Source organism: Notothenia rossii (assembly GCF_949606895.1).
Source record: "Notothenia rossii genome assembly, contig: SUPER_3_unloc_1, whole genome shotgun sequence".
NCBI lineage: Eukaryota > Metazoa > Chordata > Actinopteri > Perciformes > Nototheniidae > Notothenia > Notothenia rossii.
The window spans coordinates 182560-205228 of NW_027640359.1; the positions used below are offsets into that span (position 1 = coordinate 182560).

The window sequence follows — 22669 nt, forward strand, 5'->3', positions numbered from 1 at the left end:
AGTAAATGAAAACATAATGAGGCGGAGAAGTGTGTGTGTGTGTGTGTGTGTGTGTGTGTGTGTGTGTGTGTGTGTGTGTGTGTGTGTGTGTGTGTGTGTGTGAGTGCGTGAGATTAAAATAGCCCAATTGCTTTTACAATAAATAAACATTGAATGTGTTTAATTGAATAGTAAAGGGGTTTAACGTTAGTGGCAGGTTGTGTGTGAGAGAGAATAAATAAGACAATTATCGACAAATCGATAATTTTTTCCCGCATATTTAGCAAATTTCGCAACTTTCCGCATATTTCGCAACTTCCCGCAGTTTCACCGCATAAAATCACATAAACCCCCGCATGTTTAATCGCATAATCAAGGATTTTAGCCCGCATAATCAAGGAATTTAGCCCGCATAATCAAGGATTTTTGCCCGCGTTTTTCTGGAGGGTCTATTCAATAATATATTCTATTTATTCACCTGGTACATAAATATATCCTCCTCACTGTCTGTCCAGCTTTTAAGATGCGATATTTCTTTCAACAGAATGGGAGTTAAAACCCAACAGACTTATAACGCACCTCCCGCCCCATGAGCGTCGGATCTGTTATTTAATTTAGTCTTAGATGCAGACTCAATACTAGCACCTTCAGCTAGCTGCCGTGCGGGACTCTATAACCGCAACCAACACTACACTGGCTTATAACGCAACTTTTGGTTCCTATGAACCTCAGATTTGTTATTCACTTTAGCCATGGATAGAGACTCGATACTCTACTTGGCTTCCCCAGCAAGTATAGCCTGTGAGGACTCCCATACCTCCACTAGGCCAGGGACTCTATACCCTTCCAGCCGTTAGAGACTCAATACCCTACCCTTAAATACTTGCTGATTCACTTACCTAAAATATGTATTGCTTATTCCACCGTAACAACTATGACACCGGAATATTTCTCTGACAACTCTAAAATTTAGTTTGGCCAATTACAGACCTTCGATAGAAACAGGCTCACCTCTTCACTTGTAGGATCCTAGTTTTAGTTGTCAGAGATTATTCTAGGCCTCTTCTCCGGACCATTCGTCCGCTGGCTGCTGATTTTCCTCTAAAAACCTACTCATGACGTCACCACGTCCTCACGTCGCCACCTCATGACGTCATCACGTCGGCTCCACCAAATTGTTGAGCCAGAATCTCTGCTTCGCGCGTTCCTCTATGAGTTTGTTTTAAAAGAAGGAAAAGTCAAAGCACCAGGATAAGGGTTAAACAATAATCTTTTTTAATGTTAAAAACATACAATACATTACCCAATCACCTAATCACCTAATCACGAAGCACTCTGCAGAATACTCCGGGCTCAGGTTCTACCACCGTATGAGACACGTCTCACGACAGCCAGTCAAAAACAAGAGCGCCGATCTTCAAAATGATCACAACATTTATACACAGGTGGGGAGGAGTTTTATCGCTTGCTCTTCCCTAGCTATTTGTTATTGGCGAGTTCACTTCTGAGCGAGCTAGCCTGTGAGTTGGCAGTGTTCCATTGGTCGGTTTCACTTCTGGGCGGGACCCCAGGTAGTGGGTCAGCAGTTGTTGATTCCATCTGTTGTGTGTGTGTGTGTGTGTGTGTGTGTGTGTGTGTGTGTGTGTGTGTGCGTGTGTGCGTGCGTGCGTGCGTGCGTGCGTGCGTGCGTGCGTGCGTGCGTGCGTGTGTTTCTGTCCCTCTGCCCTCAGGCAGTCCCCAAATCAATGATTCGGAGTCAGGGCAGAGGACTCTTTGACACATACTCACTCCTCCTAAATATCTTCAACACACACAAACATCCTATTATGTATCTTTAACAGAAGTTAATTGTTCTTGTCGCTTAATGGCTTCTGTGAACTTCCTTTCACATGAAGTCAACTTACTAAGAATGAATACATTTTATTGATAAGCTCCAAAGGACCTTTATCTCGTTTACTGCTGGGTGACCCAAGTCTCAAGGCCTGCAGGATGTGCATCATTAACTACAAGAAAGAATTGAACTGTATTATCTTTGAAGAAAACCCCCTTTGGCTTCCCCTGTTAATTGCAAAAAACGTGGATGATTAACAGAGAGACCCTAACACTGTCCTGATATTCTGGGAACTGCAAAGCATATGTCAAAGGTCATTTGTAATATTCTCAACCACAGATAGCCAAAAAACCACCCTTTTGATTACAAATAAAAGTGGAAGAAAAGACTATTGCGCTATATTTAAAAGAGGAAAAATGTACTTTGTCCCCTCAAATTTAACACACACAAATATATATAAGGTGACATTAAAATAAATATATCACAAATCCCCCTTTTGGTCTCGCCCCACGAGACCAACTCACATAAGACATTTGAAACACAACTACTGTCATTCTTTGCTACTGCGTCTGTCCCCCAACCTTAAACCTTTGGGAACAGAACACAACTTTCAATGTCAGTGAAGGAACTATCAGAGTGCGAACCTGAGTGCCAGACAGCAGTGTCCTTGTGTGTTGAACCATCCGGGCCCCCCTCCCCCTCAAAGGAATACGCCAACAAGGACGACAGGTGAACATGGCGCACTAGGTGGCTGCTTCTCATCAGACCGAATTTGCTAAAAATAATCGGCTAAAACAGTCTCTTCCTGATATTGACTTTTTGATCTCTGCTGCTTGAAGTTGGTTCTAAGCGAATGTCTAAAAAGCATCAAACTAGGCAGACAGCGAAGTCGCCGAGGAATTAACACCACAAGGACGCTCGCACAATGGAACCAGCTGAGGAAAACACAGAGGTAACACCGCGCTGGGCCCAGCAGCTGTGCGCAGAGATTCAAGATATGAAAAAGGGATTTGAGAATAAATGTGATACTCTCCAAAAGACTATACAAACAATGAATAAAGACATGAAAGCAGCACTCAAAAGGATATCTAACACTGAAAACGGATAAGTACGCTAGAAGATCAAGCCAGCACCGATGGTGCAACATTTAAACAATTATCCAAAGATGTGAAACTTTTACGCGAACGGGTTATCGACCTAGAGAGCAGAGGAAGAAGGAATAATACCAGAATCAGTGGGCTGAAGGAAGGCACTGAAGCAGGGGACCTGGTCAGCTTCTTGAACACAATTATACATTATATTTTGGATTTAAAAGAGAGCGACCCACTCCCAGAGCCCTCGGACCTAAACCCAACCCAGATAAGCCTCCGCGAACCATCATCGTACGGCTGCTCCGATGGGGTGACAGACAGAGCATCTTACAAGCATCCAGAAACAAGCAGGCACTACTCTTCGAGGGTCAACGTTTCTTCGTCCGACAGGATCTGGCAATGGAGATCCAAAAACAACGAGCGGCCTACAAGGACATCTTCGAGAAAGTTAAGAACAGCGGTCAGCGATTCGGTCTGCTTCATCCTGTAATATTTTTCATCACTATCGAGGGAGAGACTTTCAAATATGAATCACTGGAGGCGACACTGAGGGACCTGAAAGTCAAACTTCCAGAAGTCTTTTGAGCTGGTTGCTCTTCTTTCCAAAAGATGACTTTCAATATGTAAGTGACTGCGCTTTAAAAATCCTTACTTGCTTGCTCCCCTTCATTTCAAACTCTTTAATTCAAGTATGTAGAGGCAACCATAGTTTTATTTTCACTATTTAAGTTAATGCTGATTAACATCAGAAAAAGAAAAGAGAAAACAAAACAACACTTAAAAATGTTGCGGTCTTATTCTCAGGACATGCCGGTACTGTATAAGTTAATTTAATTTATTTTTCGGTCTGGTTGATGCAGCAAACCTGCGCCTACACCCTACTATCGCGGATAGGAGATGGGCCCTACCTTATCTCACGATTGTATTTTTGTATTGTCTATGCCACTTGGCATAGTAATGTTTGTTGAGTTTATCGTTTACGTTGTGTCGTTGTATGTCCCCCCCCTTCCCCTCCGTTACAGTGCCAGGTATTTATATAGTTTAATAAGCAGTGCAGAATGGTGTGTTTAGTTTTGTTCTGGGAGACTAGACACACACACCCACACACACATTCACAATGCACACACGTACAAATACACATACGCACACACACCCACACGCATAGACACGTGCAAACGGGCACACATACACACTGGTCTCACCCCTACTTCTCCATTCATAGACTCACTCTGTGTTATTTATCTCTTACAGAATGTAATATGATTAATGCTATAAAGGTAACATCATGGAATGTAAATGGAATTCAGAAAATTGTCAAGAGATACATTACATTACATTGCATTTAGCTGACACTTTTATCCAAAGCGACTTACAATAAGTGCAGATAAAAAATCCTGTCACATCTAAAGGGACTTGATAGTGATATAGTCTTGTTACAGGAGACCCACTTGAACTTAGAAGAATCAAACAAATTAAAGCAAAGATGGGTGGGCCAAGTGTTCTCCTCCCCAGCTCTAGAGGCACGAGAGGTGTCAGTATACTGATATCTAAGAAAATATATTTTGAACTGACTGATTTGGTTAGTGATAAGGAAGGTTGATATATTAGAGGAGAAGACGACAGCCTCCACGTGGCCTCCTCTGCAAGTAACAAGAAATGGTGTAAGACCAACTTGTGAAACTAATGTGGCCAACCAAACGTCGAGCTGGCAGGCTTAGGACCGGCGGACGGGCAGTCATCCCGACCGTCGAAAACCGAGGCCTGTCAGTGCTTCAACTCAATGTCGAGGGCCTAACAACCACCAAACTCAAAGTCCTGCGTCACCTGGCTGATTCCAACGGGGCAGTGGTTCTGCTCCTGCAGGAGACACACTGCACATCAGACAACATCCTCAAGATTCCTGGGTTCCATCTCGCTGGGTCCATCTACAGCAAGCAACACGGTGTGGCAACGTTCGTCCGGACTGAAATAAGCTGGTCAGCCAGTAGCCAATCCCCACCAGGCTCTAACATCGAGTGGCTGGTTACAAAAATCCAGGAAACATCAGTCGTCAACGTATGTAAGCCCCCACCATCAGAGCTGTCCACGATGTCACTCCCATCAATAACTACACCCGCCATCTATGCAGGTGACTTCAACTGTCAGCACACAGACTGGGGTTACAACTACACAACACCTAATGGAGTGGCGCTGAGTGAATGGGCCTCCAACACTGATGCGCTCCTGCTGTATGACCCCAAGGAGCCTCCAACCTTCTTCTCTGCACCTTCTTCTCTGCACGCTGGAACACCTCCACCAACCCGGACCTGGCCTTCGCCATATGCCACACTAACGACCTGAAACCGGAGAGACGCATCCTGGACAGGTTTCCCTGCTCACATCACCGACCATCCATCATTAAAGTCCCATCACTGGTGGAACCGGTACCAGGGAAACCCGTCAAGCGATGGAACTTCCGAAAGGCCAACTGGGAGTCGTATGCTGAGGAGACTGAAAGAAGGTCAGCTGGCCTGCCAGACCCAGACACAGCCGACCTGGATGCGGCCTATGCAGCCTACTGCCAGGTCCTCCTGGGTGCGGCAAAGAAGACCATCCCACGTGGCTATAACAGGAATTACATCCCAGGTTGGGACGAGGAATGCAGCCACCTTCTGTGTGACCACCAGAGGGCTAGCTCCAGAAAAGAGGTGGATGTGACTGCAGCAGCATTGCTCAAGAAGCTGGATATCACCCGCAGGGCCAGATGGACAGAGGTCATTGAATCAATCGACGTCACCCATTCTAGTCGCAAGGCGTGGCAGACCATCAACCAGCTCACAGGCAGAAATACAACACCCCACAGCTGCCCAGTCACAGCAAACGCTATCGCATCCCAGCTCCTGAAGAACGGCCGCTTCCCGGATGCTGACAAAGCCTTTGCCCGACTGACATCGCGTAAGGTGTCTTGCATCTCGGGAGCGGCCAGTGTCGATTCCAACCTCTCGGGAGAATTCACAGCAGAGGAACTCAGTGAGGCCATGAGCAAGCTAAAGCCAGGCAAATCCCCTGGCCGTGACAACATCCACCCGGAGCTCGTCATCCACCAGAGCACAACAACATCTAGCTGGCTCTGTGCTTTCTATACATCATGCTACCAGAGATTAAAGCTCCCAAAGACTTGGTGCCGTGCCTCTGTCATAGCTCTGCCGAAGCCATATAAATCTGCAGAAGACCCCAAGTCATACAGACCAATCTCATTGCTCTGTGTCCTATTTAAGATCTTGGAGAGGATGATCCATAGCCGCATCGAGCCAGTGGTGGACTCACAGCTCCCACGGGAACAAGCTGGTTTCCGTCGTGGAAGATCAACAGCAGACCAGGTAACACTACTCTGTCAGGACATCGAGGACAGCTTCCAGGACAATGAGAAAGCTGGGGTAGTGTACCTGGATCTGACTGCTGCATATGACACCGTGCGGCACCGGAGACTCCACCTGAAGCTGCTGAGGACAATACCGGATGGCCACATGGTGAAGTTCATCATGGAGACACTTTCCAACCGTAGCTTCATCCTCCAGACCAGCAGTGGCCAGTGCAGTAGGCTCAGAAGACTGAAGAACGGGGTACCGCAGGGGTCTGTTCTCTCGCCGATGCTGTTCAATGTTTACATCCATGACCTACCTGATACAGCATCCAGAAAGTATGGCTACGCAGACGATCTTGCCATCATGCTGAGCCGACCAACGTGGAAGGCGATGGAAGAGGGTCTTAACGAAGACATGGGCACACTAGTAGCATAACTTCGAAGGTGGCGTCTACAGCTCAGCGTCGGAAAGACAGTCGCAGCGGCATACCACCTTAGCACCAGAGAAGCCAGGAGGGAACTTGAGGTGCGCGTCAACAACAAATGTCTGGAGGTCCAGCAAGCCCCGAAGTATCTTGGAGTGCGTCTGGATCGGGCATTATCCTTTAGAAAACACCTGGAAGAAGTCAAGGACAATCACAGGGTCATCCAGGGTCGCGCTGAACCGCCGCCTCGCTGGAACAACCTGGGGAGCCTCCGCTAAGACGCTGCAAATATCCACTCAAGCCCTGGTCTTCTCTGCAGTGGAATACTGCACCCCAGTCTGGAGTAGAAGCCCTCATGTGAGAAAGGTCGACGTGGCTATCAATACCTCCCTCCGAATAATAACTGGATGCTTAAAGCCTACCCCTGTGTCCCTCTTGCCAGTCCTCGCGAGAATAGCACCGGCCAGCCTCCGACGGGAGGCTGCCACCCTCGCCCTGGCCAGGAAGGCACAAAAGTATGACTCGCACATCCTGCACAACACCACAATAACACCAGCACCTCCAAGCAGACTCAAGTCCTGCCACCCCTACAACAAAGCAGCACAAGAGATGCTCAACTCCACCTCTGAGGACATCTCCAGAGATGCATGGTTGGCAGCAGCTCGGAAGCAGGAGTGGGAGTCAGCCGGGCCCTACCGAATCCACCGTTACATCTGGGACCCAGGAGATGGCGCCATTGGAGGAGACAACCTACCGCGCCGCCAGTGGACCACTCTGAACCGTCTACGAACTGGGGTCGGTCGCTTTAAAACATCGATGAAGACGTGGGGCTTGGCGGACATGTGAGTGCGGTGACCCTGAGCAGACCGCTGACCATATAATCACCATCTGCCCCTTATATAGAACACCCTCGGAAGCCAGCCTCTTCGACCTAGGACCAGAGATGCGGGCATGGTTACACGACACCGAGTTGGACCTCTAACGTTACACGAAAGAAGAGGTAAATTGTAAAATGAAAAATGCACATTAGTGAATATTTATGCCCCAAACTCTGCACCAGCTTCCTTTATGTGCCCTCTGATCACCATGTTGGCCCAGTACACTGACAGCCCTATCTTGATGGGAGGAGATTTTAATCTAGTGAAAGATGCTTCACTAGACCGCTCAGGCCATCCTCTTTCAATGGACAGATCACTATCAAGTGCCTTCAATGAGCTGTTACAATCACTGGCAGTGGCCGATGTGTGGCGGACGCTGTACCCTCTCTCTCGTGAATATACATTTTAGTCTAAGGTGCATAAATCCTACTCAAGAATTGACTACCTCTTAATATCCCACTCTGTTATTAAAAATGTAATGGATGCGGACATACTCAATGTCCGCATCCAGCAGGAGTCAGCAGGAGTCAGCAGGAGAGGACTCAGACCACGCCCCTCAGTCTATCACTTTTTTCCTAGTTGCTAGTGAGAACAGACCTAAACAATGGAGACTTGACGACTCCTTGTTAAAAGATGACACATTCATCTCACTTATTGAAAATAAAAGAATATATATCAATAAATGTAGACTGTGTCTTCCATTCAAACTGTATGGGAAGCCTTTAAGGCCACCTGCTGAGGGTGTATAATCAGCTATGCATCAGCTAAGCTATTAAAAAGAAAAATAATTTACAATCTGAACTTCAAACTATTGAGAAACAGCATGCGTGATCCTAAAAACCCACTACTTCAGAAAACATTACTCACAGTTAGAGCTGACCTGCTGACAATATTACATGAATAGATAGCTTTCTCCCTCTACAGACTCCGTAAAAAACACTTTCAATGCATACATGCCAACCTTTCCAAATCCAAAAGAGGTAGGTTTGGGCGCAGCAAATGTGCACGCCCAAATGAGGTAATCAGAAGAAATGGAACCCCATGTATTTAATTAACATATATTGCTTCATTTTATTTATTTTTCACAAAAAGTGGTAGTTTGGTAAACTGTGACAACAACGACATGTTTGGTCTGTAAAATGCCTGAAAAGTAAAAGAGATAAATATTCCAAAATCTCCACATGTTATTCTATTTTTTATGTGTTTCTGGTCCTCTTTCAGTTGAGACAGTGTAGATCAGGTGTCTCAGACTCCAGGCCAGACAGTTTCTCATGGCCCCTTTGTTGATATCATGTAATAGTGTTAATCTGGCCCGCGCGTTTACGTTTGCGCTTTATATTTCAATTTTATTTTTCCCGCTGCTGCTGCTGCTGCTGGCAGGGAACTGCTGCGCGGAGTTCCCTCGCCCCTCAGAGGGAACTCCGCCACACGTCAATCAAATGCGCGCAGCGGAATCAATCCAGAGTGATCCAAAAGTGACACAGAGTGGAAGCAAAATATATCGCCATGTCTTCATCAAAACTTTCAGGGAAAAGAAAAATCGATGATGACCACAGAACATTTCAGGAGAAGTGGGAGACTGAATATCTTTTTGTTGAGTACAGGGGAAACGCAACATGCCTTATATGCACAGAGAAAATCGCTGTATACAAGGAGTATAACGTCAAACGTCACTACTCAACTAAACATGCAGAGTATGCAAAATACCTGGGAGATGAGAGAGAGAAAAAAGTCACAGAGCTGAAAAAGATTCTATGGAAGCAACAAAATCTCTTCAAGAAAGGAAGCAATGAGGCTGATTTAGCAGTCGAAGCTAGCTATGTGGTGAGTGAGATGATTGCTAGGGCGGGAAAGCCATTTACGGAAGGCGAGTTTGTAAAAAAATGCATGTTGCAGGCTGCAAGTATAGTCTGTCCGGAAAAGAAGGGTCAGTTCAACAACATCAGCCTGTCAGCTAACACAGTGGCAGAGCGCATTTCTGACTTATCAAGTGACATATATGATCAGCTGTGCGACAAAGCCAAACTTTTCCGTGCATACTCTGTGGCTCTTGATGAGAGCACAGACATCACTGACACCGCTCAGCTCGCAATGTATGTCCGTGGTGTTGATGACAATTTTGAAGTGACAGAGGAGTTGCTTAGCCTACAGTGAAACCAAAGCATGGCCAGACCACCGCTCAGGAGATATTTCAGCAACTGTGTGATGCCATTGCGGATATCGGTCTGCCATGGAAGAGGTTTGTTGGAATTACGACGGACGGAGCGCCATCAATGACAGGGAGAAAAAACAGGCTGGTGGCACTTGTTCAAAGAAAACTGGAGGAGGAGGGTGTGGAGGAGGCTATTGCTCTGCGCTGCATTATCCATCAGCAGGCCCTTTGCAGCAAATGCTTGAAGTTTGACAATGTGATGGCTGTCGTTGTGAAATGCATCAACCATATCAGATCCAGGGGCTTAAAGCAACGCCAGTTCCGTGCTTTTTTGGAGGAAATTAATTCAGAATATGAGGATGTGCTCTACTTCACAGAGGTACGTTGGCTCAGCAGGGGAAACGTCCTGAAGAGGTTTTTTGAGTTGAGAACAGAACTGAAAGTATTCATGCTGGAGAAGGGTGGGATGGCTGTTCCCGAGCTGAGTGATCCCAAATGGCTCATGGACTTAGCTTTTCTTGTTGACATCACGCAGGAGCTGAATGCTCTGAATAAGAAGTTGCAGGGCCAGGGCCAGCTTGTTAGTGCAACATATGACAATGTCAGAGCATTCTCTACAAAACTGATGTTATGGAAAGCCCAGCTCCCTCAGAAAAACCTCTGCCATTTCCCAGCATGCAAGGCTCTCATGGACAGGGGCACAGCATTCAGTGGTGAGAAGTATATTGAAGCCATTGTGAAGCTACAGGAGGAATTCAATCAGCGGTATGCAGACTTCAAGACACACACAGCCACTTTCCAAATGTTTGCAGACCCCTTCTCCTTTGATGTGGACAATGCCCCTAGTGTGCTTCAAATGGAGCTCATCGACCTGCAGTGCAATTCTGAGCTCAAAGCCAAGTTCAGGGAAGTGAATGGGAAAGCAGACAAGCTTGGACAGTTCATGAGAGAATTGCCCCCCTCCTTCCATGAGATTTCCAGGATGTTCAAGCGGACCATGTGCCTTTTTGGGAGCACATGTGTGAACAGCTCTTCTCCACCATGAACTTCAATAAGTCAAAGTACAGGTCCAGACTTACTGATGCACATCTTCAAGCCATACTGAGGGTTTCAACTGCTTCCTCCCTCAAACCAAATGTGGCTCAGCTGTGTGAGAGGAAGCGCTGCCAGGTCTCTACCAGCAAGGAGTAGGCAAGAAAGAGCAACTGTACATAGTTATGTTGTGAAGAACAGTTCATGTTAAGAAGATGTTGAAGAACTGTTAATGTTGTATTTTTTAATAAATGTTTTGCGGAATATTTGAAGCGGCCCAGACTTGCCCAGACTCTACGTCCAGCGGCCCCCAGGTAAATTGAGTCTGAGACCCCTGGTGCAGATGAAGGATGTGTCAGGATGTAGGAAAGCCATAACTCTTGTGTGAACATTGGATAATCAATCAATCAATCAATGTTTATTTATATAGCCCAATATCACAAATGTTACATTTGTCTCAGTGGACTTCACAGTTTGTACAGAATATCAGTATGACAATACGACACCCTCTGTCCTTAGACCCTCACATCGTACAAGGAAAAACTTCAAGAGAAAACCCAGTTTAAAGGGAAAAATGGGAGAAACCTCAGGGAGAGCAACAGAGGAGGGATCCCTCTCCCAGGACGGACAGACGTGCAATAGATGCTGTGTGTAAATTGAAAAGATAATACATTTGCAACATAGGTATAAAGCCAGGTTCATATTGTTGTTTCAGGTTGTTGACATATTAGAGTCAAAGGTTTGCACAGAGCAAAATATCTTGTATATATGTGTTGCGCCATAAATCTGAAAATACTGCATTAAAAAAGTCATTTCCTGCATTTTTCTACTGATAAAGTGTTATATAAATAATGTACAGGCTTTCAGATTGCTGTAGTTCACTAAATGGACATTAACAATGTTTGGTGTTGAAAATGTCAGAAAAAGTGAAAGAATGGGAGATAAATATCCCAAAATGGTATTATATTTGTTTTGTGTTTGTGGTCCTCTTTCAGTTGAGACAATGTAGGTAAAGGGTGTTTCAGGAAAAGACCAAACACTGGATGTCTTTCAGTCGCCAACATGTGTGTTCGAGACACTGATGTTAACGGGGAAACCCTGCAGGTCTCAAATGCCTCGTCTCTGTTCCCCAAACTCATTTGGGAGTGATTACCCATCAGCCCCAGGGGTAACGCTGCCCTTCCTCTGCACGTTGTTTCACTTTCAGAAACACAGAGGACTGTTTGTATGATGGGATCACAGACGCGCTGCAAACGGTGTCCGCCAAAAGTCGAGTCCAGTGTCTATGTAGTGTCATTTTTATTTGTTAGTTTGGGAAGATTGAAAATCGGTAGGGAAAGCCAGCTAAGACGGTAGGCGGTAGAAACATGTCAAAAGCGGTAGACTACCACCCAAATCGGTAGGGTTGGCAGGTATGTGAATGTGAAAACCCAGTCTCATGGCATTTCGTGTTCACCAACACGATTTTTAATCTATTGATTCGTGTTCACCAACACGATTTTCCCCTTTTTTTCATGTTGCACAGCGGGATTTTAAAAGCAATGTATTTCTATTGGTAGTCTCACAGCATTACGTGTTATAGGAAGACCGGAAGCTGTGTGGTTCATAAAAACATGTTCTTACTCAATATCAAGCCGCAATTATTGCTTTTATTTTAAATCGTATAATTTCTGACTTTTGTTGTCGTCTGTGAGGAAAATAAATGGGGCTGAGAGCCTAAGGATACTGAAATCTGTATTTTTTAAATCTTTTTTTCCTTCTAAATTTGTTATTCTTTTCAAATTAACACACTGTTATTTACTCAAAAATAACACATAATTATCCTTGTTTTTATTTATTGGTTTATTTCCATAATCTCGTGATTTCTTTACATCCGTCAGGAACTGAATTTCAAAATAAAAATAACTGAAAACAGACGTAGGCCTCTAGGAGTTTAGGATGGCCGAAGACACTACACTACCCATAATCCCCAGCTATCGTTTAGGACCAGGGGTGGACTGGCCATCTGGCATACCGGGCATTGTCCCGGTGGGCCGTTGACCCAATGTGGGCCGGTCCGCTATGGTTTTTTCTTTTTTCTTTTTTTTCTCTAAATTCCCTCCAATTGGGCCGGCCAATTGGCTACAGAGGGCTAGCAGTGTGTTGCCAGCATCGACACATATTATTGGTCTATTGTTTGTCATTGTCAATCAATCATGGGCTGACAGGCTCAGAGAGCCCTGACAGTGCTGTCAATCACAACACAAACCAAGGTGGGGCGGGACCTCATGGCATGGGCGGGAGTCGCGGGACGGGCTGCTGCTGAGCTGAAAATGGATAAGCAGAAGAAACGCCCGGGTGGTGCTGAAAAACTGTGACTTAAAAAGTTGAACTCTCTGGAGGTGGAGGCTGCTAAATATTCTAAATTGACGGACCTATTTGGTGCCGGGGTCACCGCCCCAGCAGGTGCTGCTGCGCCGGGAGACGAGCGAGTGGAGGCATAAATGGTAAGTAACGTTAGCCTGGGGCTGGCTAGGCTACATTTTTGAGAGATGTCCAAAAAAAAAGTAGAAAACGTTTTTACATTGAATGTGATGTGACCTAATTAACTGCATAGTCCTACTTGTGACAACATATTAGCTTAGAGTTGAAGGGCTGTGAGTCTTGGTAGTTGTGGTTGATTTTGTTTAAATATGCCGAATTGTGATATTATGGGTTATTATTGTTCAGATGATTTAGCTAGGCTAGCTAAGAGCTGCTAACGTCAGCGGTTTCTTGTTGCCATAGCAACAGTAAACATTCACATGGACCAACGAGCTGTAAGTAGAGATGCAGAATCAAGCTGTATTGTAAATACAGATGAGATACTTTGAATTTTAGCACAAAATACAAGTAAACCTATAGGAAATAATTACATTAATTTGCAATATTTGCCATTGAATTTATTGTAATCTTTCAATTCATTTATTGTTTACTGAGGTGATAACTATTTCATAATTTGTGTGTAACTTTAATTTCTGTGTAAATGTGTCAGTTCAGGGAGAGAGCCAGACCAATTCAGGCAGCCCAAAAACTGCACCACCACCACCAGTGGTGCAGAAAGTGTTCTGTAGCAGAGACGGCACCAGTAGAAGGTGGCTGACGTACTGTCCAGAGCGTCACATGCTGTATTGTTTCATCTGCATGGCATTCGGTAAGAGAACTGATAGCAGTCTGTTCATCAGTGGAATGTCAGATTGGAGGCATATACACCATGTATGGTGCTACGCACATGTACTAAATCTGGTGCTTGCAAACACAACCCAGATTGTTATTGAGAGTGGGTCCCTGTTTGCGCTCCTCAATGGCATTGCGGTATTCATCAAAGAGTCATATAAAAGGATGAATGTGTGGGAAGAGTCAGGCCGAAACAAGAGACATAGACGCCTTGCTCCTATTGGCGAGACACGCTGGTGGGCCAAGCATGAGGCCCTGAAGAAGGTGTTTGGCTCCTTTGGAAAACTGGAAGATGGTCTGTACGTTGATGTGCTGTTGACATTATCAGCTATACAAAAACAGGCAACAGTGAAACCATGTATCCTTGTCATGGCCAGAGGATATGCAGAGTCATTGCTCAAGTATGAGACGATCTTGACGGCTCAAATCTTCCTCCGCATATTTGAACATACCTCTCCATTGTCTAAATACCTTCAGACGGCAGGATTGGACATCCTCTCTGCTCACAGAATAGTGGCATCGACACAGGATACGCTGAAAAGCTTGGGAAGAGATTTTGAATCTGTAAAAAGAGCAGCAGACACATTTGTCAACTGGACAAACACAGAAATCCAAGAGAGAGATGACACAGAAATTGAAGTGGAGGCCACACTGCCACAAAAGAGGAGGAGGTTGAAGAAAGTCTTGCCTGGAGAGATGGCTCAGGATGAGACCCTGGAGGATGCAGAAAAATCCTATGAGGTGAATGTGCATAACCGGATCATGGACACAGCAATTGAAGCCATTCATAGGCGCTTTTTAACACACGGCAATCTATATGCGGACTTGGCATGTCTGGATCCCAGAAACTTCCCTCAGCTCTGCAGCAGTGCTCTTCCCCAGTCTGCCCTTCAAGACTTAAGCAAGTGCTTGCAAGGATTTGACAGCAGGGCAACCAAGGAAAATATGCAGGCCGAGTTGAAAAGCTTTGCACTCCAGTGGAACAGGCTGAAGGCATCCCCATTGGCAGAGTACAAAGCAAGAACAGTAGAAGATGGATCAGGTGGTGAGGAGGACAACACAGAAGAGGTTGAGATAACTCCCATAAGCTGTTGCTCCTGCAAAGAATGCCCTCTGTGCTGCTACCAGATACTTCGCCGTTTCAACATGCTAACAGATGCATACCCTGCCCTAGGCCTTGCTTATAAATACCTGCTTACATTATCCCTCACACAGGTGGCTTGTGAGCGCACATTTTCAATTTTGAAGTTTGTTAAAAACAGACTCAGAAGCACCCTCTCATCTGATAAATTGGAGGCATTTATGTTGATGTCCACAGAGAAAGACATCCTCATGTCCTTGGACTCTGACTCTGTGATAGACAGACTTGCAGAGAAGAGTGAGCTGCTTAAAAAGCTGCTCCACTGATAAGGCGAGAAATATTTAATATTATTGTTATTATCACACATTATGGATGTAGTAATTCATTATTTGTCATTTTAATTATGCTTTTCAGAAGTTGTATTGTGCTTATGTGTTGATCCTTAATGGTGTGATCATGTACACTAAATTATCAATTATTCTCCATTACAGGTTGTTCTGATATATTTGAGGAGTCGTTCTCCCTCTGTTCTATATGTGGACTTGTTCTGTCATTTGGGACCACTGTTAGAATTTGGTAAGTGTATCATGTATTTTTTAATGTTGTATAAATTCATACTTCATCATTTTAAAAAAGTTTTGAAAGAAACGCACATCCCAAAAGTTTTCAACTTTAGGTGCAGGACAGAGGAAAACATTTTATTTATTTTTCAGACTTAATAATGTATCCAATTCCCTCTCAGGTTGACCACTTGACATGTGAGAGCTTGAGGAGTTGTTCCCCCTCCGTTCATGTTCGAGGACTTGCTCTCTCTCTGCCTCCACTCTCTACCTTCACTGCACCAAAGTTTGGCTGTTGAGTCTCCTCTAGTATGGTGAGTTTATCATTTTTTATGTTTTATGAAATCATACTTAATTTGTGATGATTAGAGACTTAATAATGTATCCAATTCCCTCTCAGGTTGAGCACTTGACATGTGAGAGCTTGAGGAGTTGTTCCCCCTCCGTCCATTTTCAAGGATTTGCTCCCTTACTTCCTCCACTTCACCACTTTTTGGCTTCTGAGAAGTCTATGATTTGTTGAGTATGTCATGTGTCTTATAATGTTATATGAATTCATACTTGATTTGTGATGATGAGAGACTTAATAATGTTTCCATGTCTCTTTTAGGTTGACCACCCGAGAGCCTAAGAAGTTGTTTTCCCTCTGTCCCCTTTTGAGGACCTGCTTCGTCTCCTCCATCATTCACTGGGCCACTTTTGGGTTCCTGAGCTTATTTCATGTGGTGAGAGGAATGCAATATGTGTATGTTTAAAGGTTTGTGTGAATAAACATACTATATGTGTTATAAAATGACAATTGGTAATTCATAAATGTCTCTTTATATTCTCTGCTACCATTATCTCCTGTCAAACAGGTTTTGCTGACCTGCTAGAAGTTCTTCTATGATGCTTGAGTCATCCATCATATCTGAGAGCTTCGTCTTGACTTTGTGAGTTTATTATGCAATTTGTTTTGTCTCAGATTGAAACAAAAGGTTTGATTATGACTATTTCCTGGCTGAAGATTTTCATATTGATGGTTTTAATTTCAAACATCTGCATATCTTTTAAGTTCAATTAACAGTTATGCAGGTAGGCCTTAGGGCTCTTTTGAGACTTAAGTCATCCTTCATGACAGATACATTTGTTCACTAAGTGTCACTACGTCACAATATGGCTACATGGCTACTTATATTTGTCAGTACACAGATACTGAGTACAAGTTATGTTTGCTGTTTCTTGCAGGTCACGAATTTGGTGAGGAGTGGAGCTGGCTGGCTGCGGACGAGGAAGTATAGAGCAATACATACTTGGGCACATACACTTATATGAGAATGCATATCTATTCAGACCTGTAACCCATGTCTTAGACTTTTCACACAGCTATATATATATATATATTTTTTTTTTCAATTCTCTATTTATGGTTTTATAATGAGTGAGTGAATTTCAGCTCTAATGCTGCTACTGTCTGTAATATGTTTCTATTTAGATTATTTGTCAGGATATTTTTTTATTATTATTGTCCGAGTCTGGTTTTAACTAATACTGGGCTTACACCAAAAGATTTTCACAGTCACAGACTAAAAACTGAAAGGGTAGCATAAGGGTTCTTCCCGTTAGTCTCGTCCCACCCCCAGTCATTACATAACTTCTGTTGTGATTTGACACTATAATGAATAAAGATTGATTGATATAGCTGTCAACTTTAGTCCTTGAGTTCATAGTTAAGTGCTTCATTTGTTAACTGCTATCAAGGAATATGACTCTCCTTTGTAGTATGCATGAGAGAAGATGCCGCAAGATTAGTGGACTTCTATGTAGTGTCCGCTGATAATGTAGTGGGCTGGTCTGGACAGAAAATGCCAGGGCTGAATTTTTGTCCCAGTCCACCCCTGTTTAGGACTACAGTCCCCGTGATTAATCTTCAAGCTCTGGGATTGGATGTTGGAGTGGCAGTGCGCCAGGGTTAGCCTAGCGTCAAACAGCTGTTTGAAATGGAACGAAACCACGCCAGACTATCCAAAACTGGAATCGAACGCCCCCCCCAGAACTACACATGCTGGCTATTGTGTTTCGCCAAATTTTCTATGGGACGTCTCTACTCTACTTTTTCGTTTTTCCCACAATTAGAAGTTGCCATGACATTGGTGTTATTAAATGTAAAACATGTAATTAATAAATGGGTGAAAATCGCTTGTGTCCATAATGCGTAGCATTAATATATACCCACATGATAGCTCATTGTTACTTTGTAATTCTACTCCACTACAATTGAAGTATTATTTGAAGTATGTGAACTTGTTATAGCAGAAAGTTTAATACAGCGTATTTCTGGTATATTCATTTTAATGTTGCCTGATGTGTGTTTTTATATATACATGTGTGTTAAACGTGAATGAACGAGTCTATTTGTTCCTTCATATCCAGCATGCCTTAGCTAAGAAATGATAACGAGGTTAAGTGTTAGTTAATGAGATAAATGTATGTGCGTTTCCTGCAAGATTCTTAACAGAGCAGGAGACGATTAAGTCACACACAGTTAAAGAGACAATAGTCGGTCTGAATTATCAATAAATGTATTCATTTTGAGTGAGCTGACTTCGGAGGTTGGAGGAAGTTCAGAGGTGGCCTTAGGCTATAGGAAACAGTTAACCTTTGTTAGTCAACTAATCTTATGGAGAACAAATACAAGTATAGTTTTCATAAAGAAAGACATGTGACATTTGTGTGAGGGGCTGCATAGGGATAATGTGTGTGCGTTAAATATGTTAAAGGGGAATGTATGTGTAAGTTCTGTCAGAGAGTCCTCTGTCTGTAAGATCCAAATCATTGTTGGGGGATTGCTTGGGGGCAGAGGGACAAACACACACACACGCACAGGAGATGAAGCAACAGATGGAATCAACAAACTGCTGACTCATTGTCTGGGGTCCCGCCCAGGAGTGAAAGCGACCAATGGAAAACTGCCAACTCACTGGCTAGCTTGCCCAGAAGTGAAATCGCCAATAAATGTTGTGATCATTTTGATGCTCGGCGCTCTTCTTCTGACTGGCTGTCGTGGTACGTATATCACACAGTGGTAGAGCTTGAGCCTGGAGTACTCTGTATTTTGAAGCTGCTGTTGCAGAGTGCTCTGTATTAGGTGTTGTTATTTCTTACCATTAAAACTGATTATTGTTTAACCCTTATCCTGGTGCTTCAAGTTCCTTCTTTTGTGAGCCAGCTCATCAGTCATCAAGGGACGGCGCGGAGCACCACTCAATTGGGTGGTGCTCCAACAAAGTGGTGACCCCGACGTGACGACGTGATGAAGCAGGGTCTAGAGGGAAAATCAGCGGCCAGCGGACGCATTCGGTCCAGGGTAAGACGCCTCGGATATCTCTGACAACTGAAACCTGGATCCTACAACTGATAGTTGAGCAGATACCTGATAATATCAAAAATCTGTGATTTGGCTATATAACCCACATTTTAGAGTTGTCAGAGACATTCCGTTGTCATCGTTTTTACGGTAAACAATACAATACATATTTTAGATAGGTAGGAAAGTTATATAAAATAAAAGTGAATCAACAAGGTGTGTGAGAAGATGGTGAAAGGCCCCATAGATTTTTTCAGAATCATATGGCTAAAACTCGTTTGGGGAAGTTCAGTGGTTTTCTAGAGATTCCATCCAGGAAATAATCAGAAGAACGATTCCGAGGTTCATAGGAACCAAAGTTAAGTTATATGTGAATCCAAGAGGAGAAACGCAAACTTCAAAAAGCCATTTGAAACTAACGGATTTCGCTGTCTCTTGTTCTGTTAAAGAAAACAAAGTCATAATGGAAGGAGAATTTGAACGAGAAGAGCGTGAGTTTGGAGCCCCAGTACCAGGGACTCTTAGGGACCAATGGGCTCAAGCAGAAAAATTGATTAGCAGTGGGATTAAAACGGCGGATTGTAAAAAGTCCTCCACAGATCTCCGTTTCCTACGCAATAAGATGATAGCAGAAGTGTTAATTGTTCAAAGAAGCCCCCTTCTCCTAAAAAGGCTGAGAGTTCCAGCTGAGGTGTGCTGTCTTTGTCTGTGAAAGTGTCCCCCCCTTCTCTAATTGAGAGCAGCAGCCAGGAATGTGTCTGCCTGTTCTTTTGTTTAAATTCCTGAAAGAAGGCTGCTGAGTGTTGGATTTAAAAATAAGGAGTAGAAGATCGAGTGATCTGAAGTTGAAGTTGAATACATTGAAAATTAACAGATCAATGTGTGATTTGAAGTAGTAGATATATTGAAATAAATAAGAAACTATAATTTGTTGTTTGTAGCATAGTTTTTGTAGGATACAGTTACGTCACATGGTAGTTTTCATAAGAAATTACTGAGTATATGAAGTACAATAAGGTTTTATTCAAATTAAATATAATAGTGGATTCCACCTAGATTAGACATGGAAAGAGGATAATTTGTTAAACATTAGAAAACAAACTCACTGGAGGAAATATATATTGTAATGTTAGTTAGGAGTTGTATTTATCATAAAAAAGTTACTCTCAGTTGGTGGTTGTTTAAAGTAGATTGAAAACGTAAACGATTCACCAGAATTGTGTTTTTAATTTTATGAAGAAAGAGTAGAAAGTAAACAGAAGGTTTTTGTAAGTTTGTCAGTCAGAGGGAAGCTGTTAATGTTGAAGCATGACAGAGGTCCTGCACAAGGTTTGCTCCAGCCATCTCACACGATTGGATAACACAAAGAGGTGATTGATGAGAGAAGTTTGTGGACAGTTATTTTTTACCATTAAAAACAGACTATTGTTTAACCCTTATCCTGGTGCTTCAAGTTCCTTCTTTTGTGAGTCAGCTCATCAGTCATCAAGGGATGGCGCGGAGCAGAGGTGAACATTCCACCACCATTCAATTGGGTCCAACACAATACAGAGGTTAACCTGGTATTTTTACTCCACTACACTTATTTAAGTTACTTTGCAGATTCTGATTAATGATGTGAAATATAAACAACCCTTAAATCAGACTTAAGTTACACCTGAGTACAATTCAGGTAAGGTGATTGTCAAGTGCCAACAATCAGGAGAGATATTTGATAGTTGGTGCTTGAGAAGACTAAACATTTATCTGCAATTGACATGAATGGAAAGGAGTAATAAAGTATATTCATTACTCGTTACTCTCTAGTTAATTAAAGACTGTATAATGGCTATTTTGCACATCCCTTTCAAGATTTTCAAAGGTCATTGACATATCATATACACAACTACGGTGTATGCAATGAATGAAAATCTTGGGTCACAGGTTCCTCAACAGCGCATTACAAGACAGCTATCAATATGTGTGTATACCTCCACCATTAAACTGTCATATTCTGCACATTTCTTATACTATCTACATACATAAGAGTATAATTCATGTGTATAATATCAGTTAAAATAAGTGCTTCAACATAGTTAACATTGCAGGAAAGCAATATCTTAGACGTTAAGTAGTACTTTGTCAGGCTTAATATTTATCTGTAGATAGATACCCCCAAAGCTTTTTTCTTATTTAAAAGAAGACCTTAATCTAAAGTATTATTTAATGTTTAAATCAAGATTAATTCGTTTTTCTGTTTTGCACCTTCTCATATTAATATCTTTTTACATCCTGCACTAAACTCTTTTATTGTAGAGATTATTACAGTATCTTCTTGATTTTTTATATTCTATATTGCTATCATTGACCTTCTACATTCCCCCTATGAAAGTATGTACTCTTAATATTTTTTTAATCAAATATAACACATAAAAACAATAATTCAATAACGTGCTTTAACCACTAGGCGGTGCACACAAGGTACACACAGCCATAATAACTTTGTATTATTAGTGTAGGACACTTATGTATGTACAACATCTGAAGATGTGTAGTTTTATTCATGTTTTCACATAATTTTACAGCACATTGCTATACTATTTCAGACTCAGTATTTACATTCTTATATTCAAAGAAAATCAGTAATATCTTTAAAAACTACAAGTCCTTTTATATCAGCTGTGCACCGTTATGGTGTAAATATAACCTATGAATTAGATCAAATGTAAAAGTCAGCCGAATTACTATTGATACTGCAAGGAGACGTATTGTGTGAAGAGAAATTGAAGATGTGGTTTAATTGTTGATATATTTATGATCCACGTCAAGTATTCAGTTTTGGCGGCATTTCTTCCAGTTTTTCCAAAGGTCTTCTCATCAGGGCTCTATAAATATAGAACTACGGCAGATCTGTAATATGTAATGCAGCCGAACCGTGTATTACAATGCCGCTATGTGGTGACTTTCAAAGAGAAAAGCAAGAACACTCGGAATTAAGTATTATTTAAAAAAAAAAATCCGATTTCATATCATATAAACACCAAATCCCAACATGCATTGCGGCTAAAACATCAAATCGGCGAGCTTAAACCATAGCTGAGGATCTTGGGTAATCGCTCGAAATGCCTACATCTGTTTCCGGTTATTTTTATTTTGAAATTCAGTTCCTGACGGACTCCAAAAAAGCCAGAGATTATGGAACTAAACAAATAAATAAAAACAAGGATAATTGTCTGTTATTGGTGAGTAAATAACAGTGTGTTATTTTGAAAAGAATAACAAATAAAAACAAGGATAATTGTCTGTTATTGGTGAGTAAATAACAGTGTGTTATTTTGAAAAGAATAACAAATTAGAAGGAAAAAAAGATTTAAAAAATACAGATTTCAGTATTCTGGGGCTCTGAGCCCCATTTATTTTCCTCACAGACGGCAGCAAAAGTCAGAAATTATACGATTTAAAATAAAAGCAATAATTGTGGCTTGCTATTGAGTAAGAACATGTTTTTATGAACCACAGAGCTTCCGGTCTTCCTATAACACGTAATGCCGTGAGACTACCAATAGAAATACATTGCTTTTAAAATTGTGCTGTGCAACACGAAAAAAAGGGGAAAATCGTGTTGGTGAACACGAATCAATAGATTAAAAATCGTGTTGGTGAACGCGAAAAGCCATGAGACTGGGTTGGAATGTGAACAGAAGAAACGGTTATTTTGGGGGATTTGCATAAACTGTACATTGACTGTCTCATCATGTCAACCAGCTCAGATGGTAG

At 42.6% G+C, this 22669-nt stretch overlaps 1 protein-coding gene and 1 long non-coding RNA gene across 4 annotated transcripts; both read left to right on the forward strand.

Moving 5' to 3' along the window:
* The first annotated feature begins 12724 nt into the window (after positions 1–12724).
* Positions 12725–15482, forward strand: LOC307034619 (uncharacterized protein). 2 transcript variants are annotated; one of them, XM_079696267.1, is made up of 3 exons: positions 12725–13217; positions 13498–13529; positions 13745–15482. In XM_079696267.1, the coding sequence occupies exon 3, from the start codon at positions 13873–13875 to the stop codon at positions 15331–15333; it is 1461 nt and encodes a 486-aa protein (XP_079552393.1). In that variant the 5' UTR covers positions 12725–13217; positions 13498–13529; positions 13745–13872; the 3' UTR covers positions 15334–15482. The 2 variants fall into 2 exon arrangements, with proteins under 2 accessions (XP_079552393.1, XP_079552394.1); XM_079696268.1 differs by lacking the exon at positions 13498–13529.
* A 22-nt stretch (positions 15483–15504) lies between these two features.
* Positions 15505–16294, forward strand: LOC307034620. 2 transcript variants are annotated; one of them, XR_013806950.1, is made up of 4 exons: positions 15505–15583; positions 15750–15881; positions 15968–16090; positions 16178–16294. It is a non-coding gene; the product is annotated as an uncharacterized lncRNA (long non-coding RNA). The 2 variants fall into 2 exon arrangements; XR_013806951.1 differs by lacking the exon at positions 15505–15583 and having other exon boundaries at positions 15605–15881.
* The last annotated feature ends 6375 nt before the right edge of the window (positions 16295–22669 follow it).

Bases quoted from the DNA above. Each gene is read 5' to 3' on its own strand.
- LOC307034619 (XM_079696267.1), top strand. From the start codon at position 13,873: ATGCTGTATTGTTTCATCTGCATGGCATTCGGTAAGAGAACTGATAGC.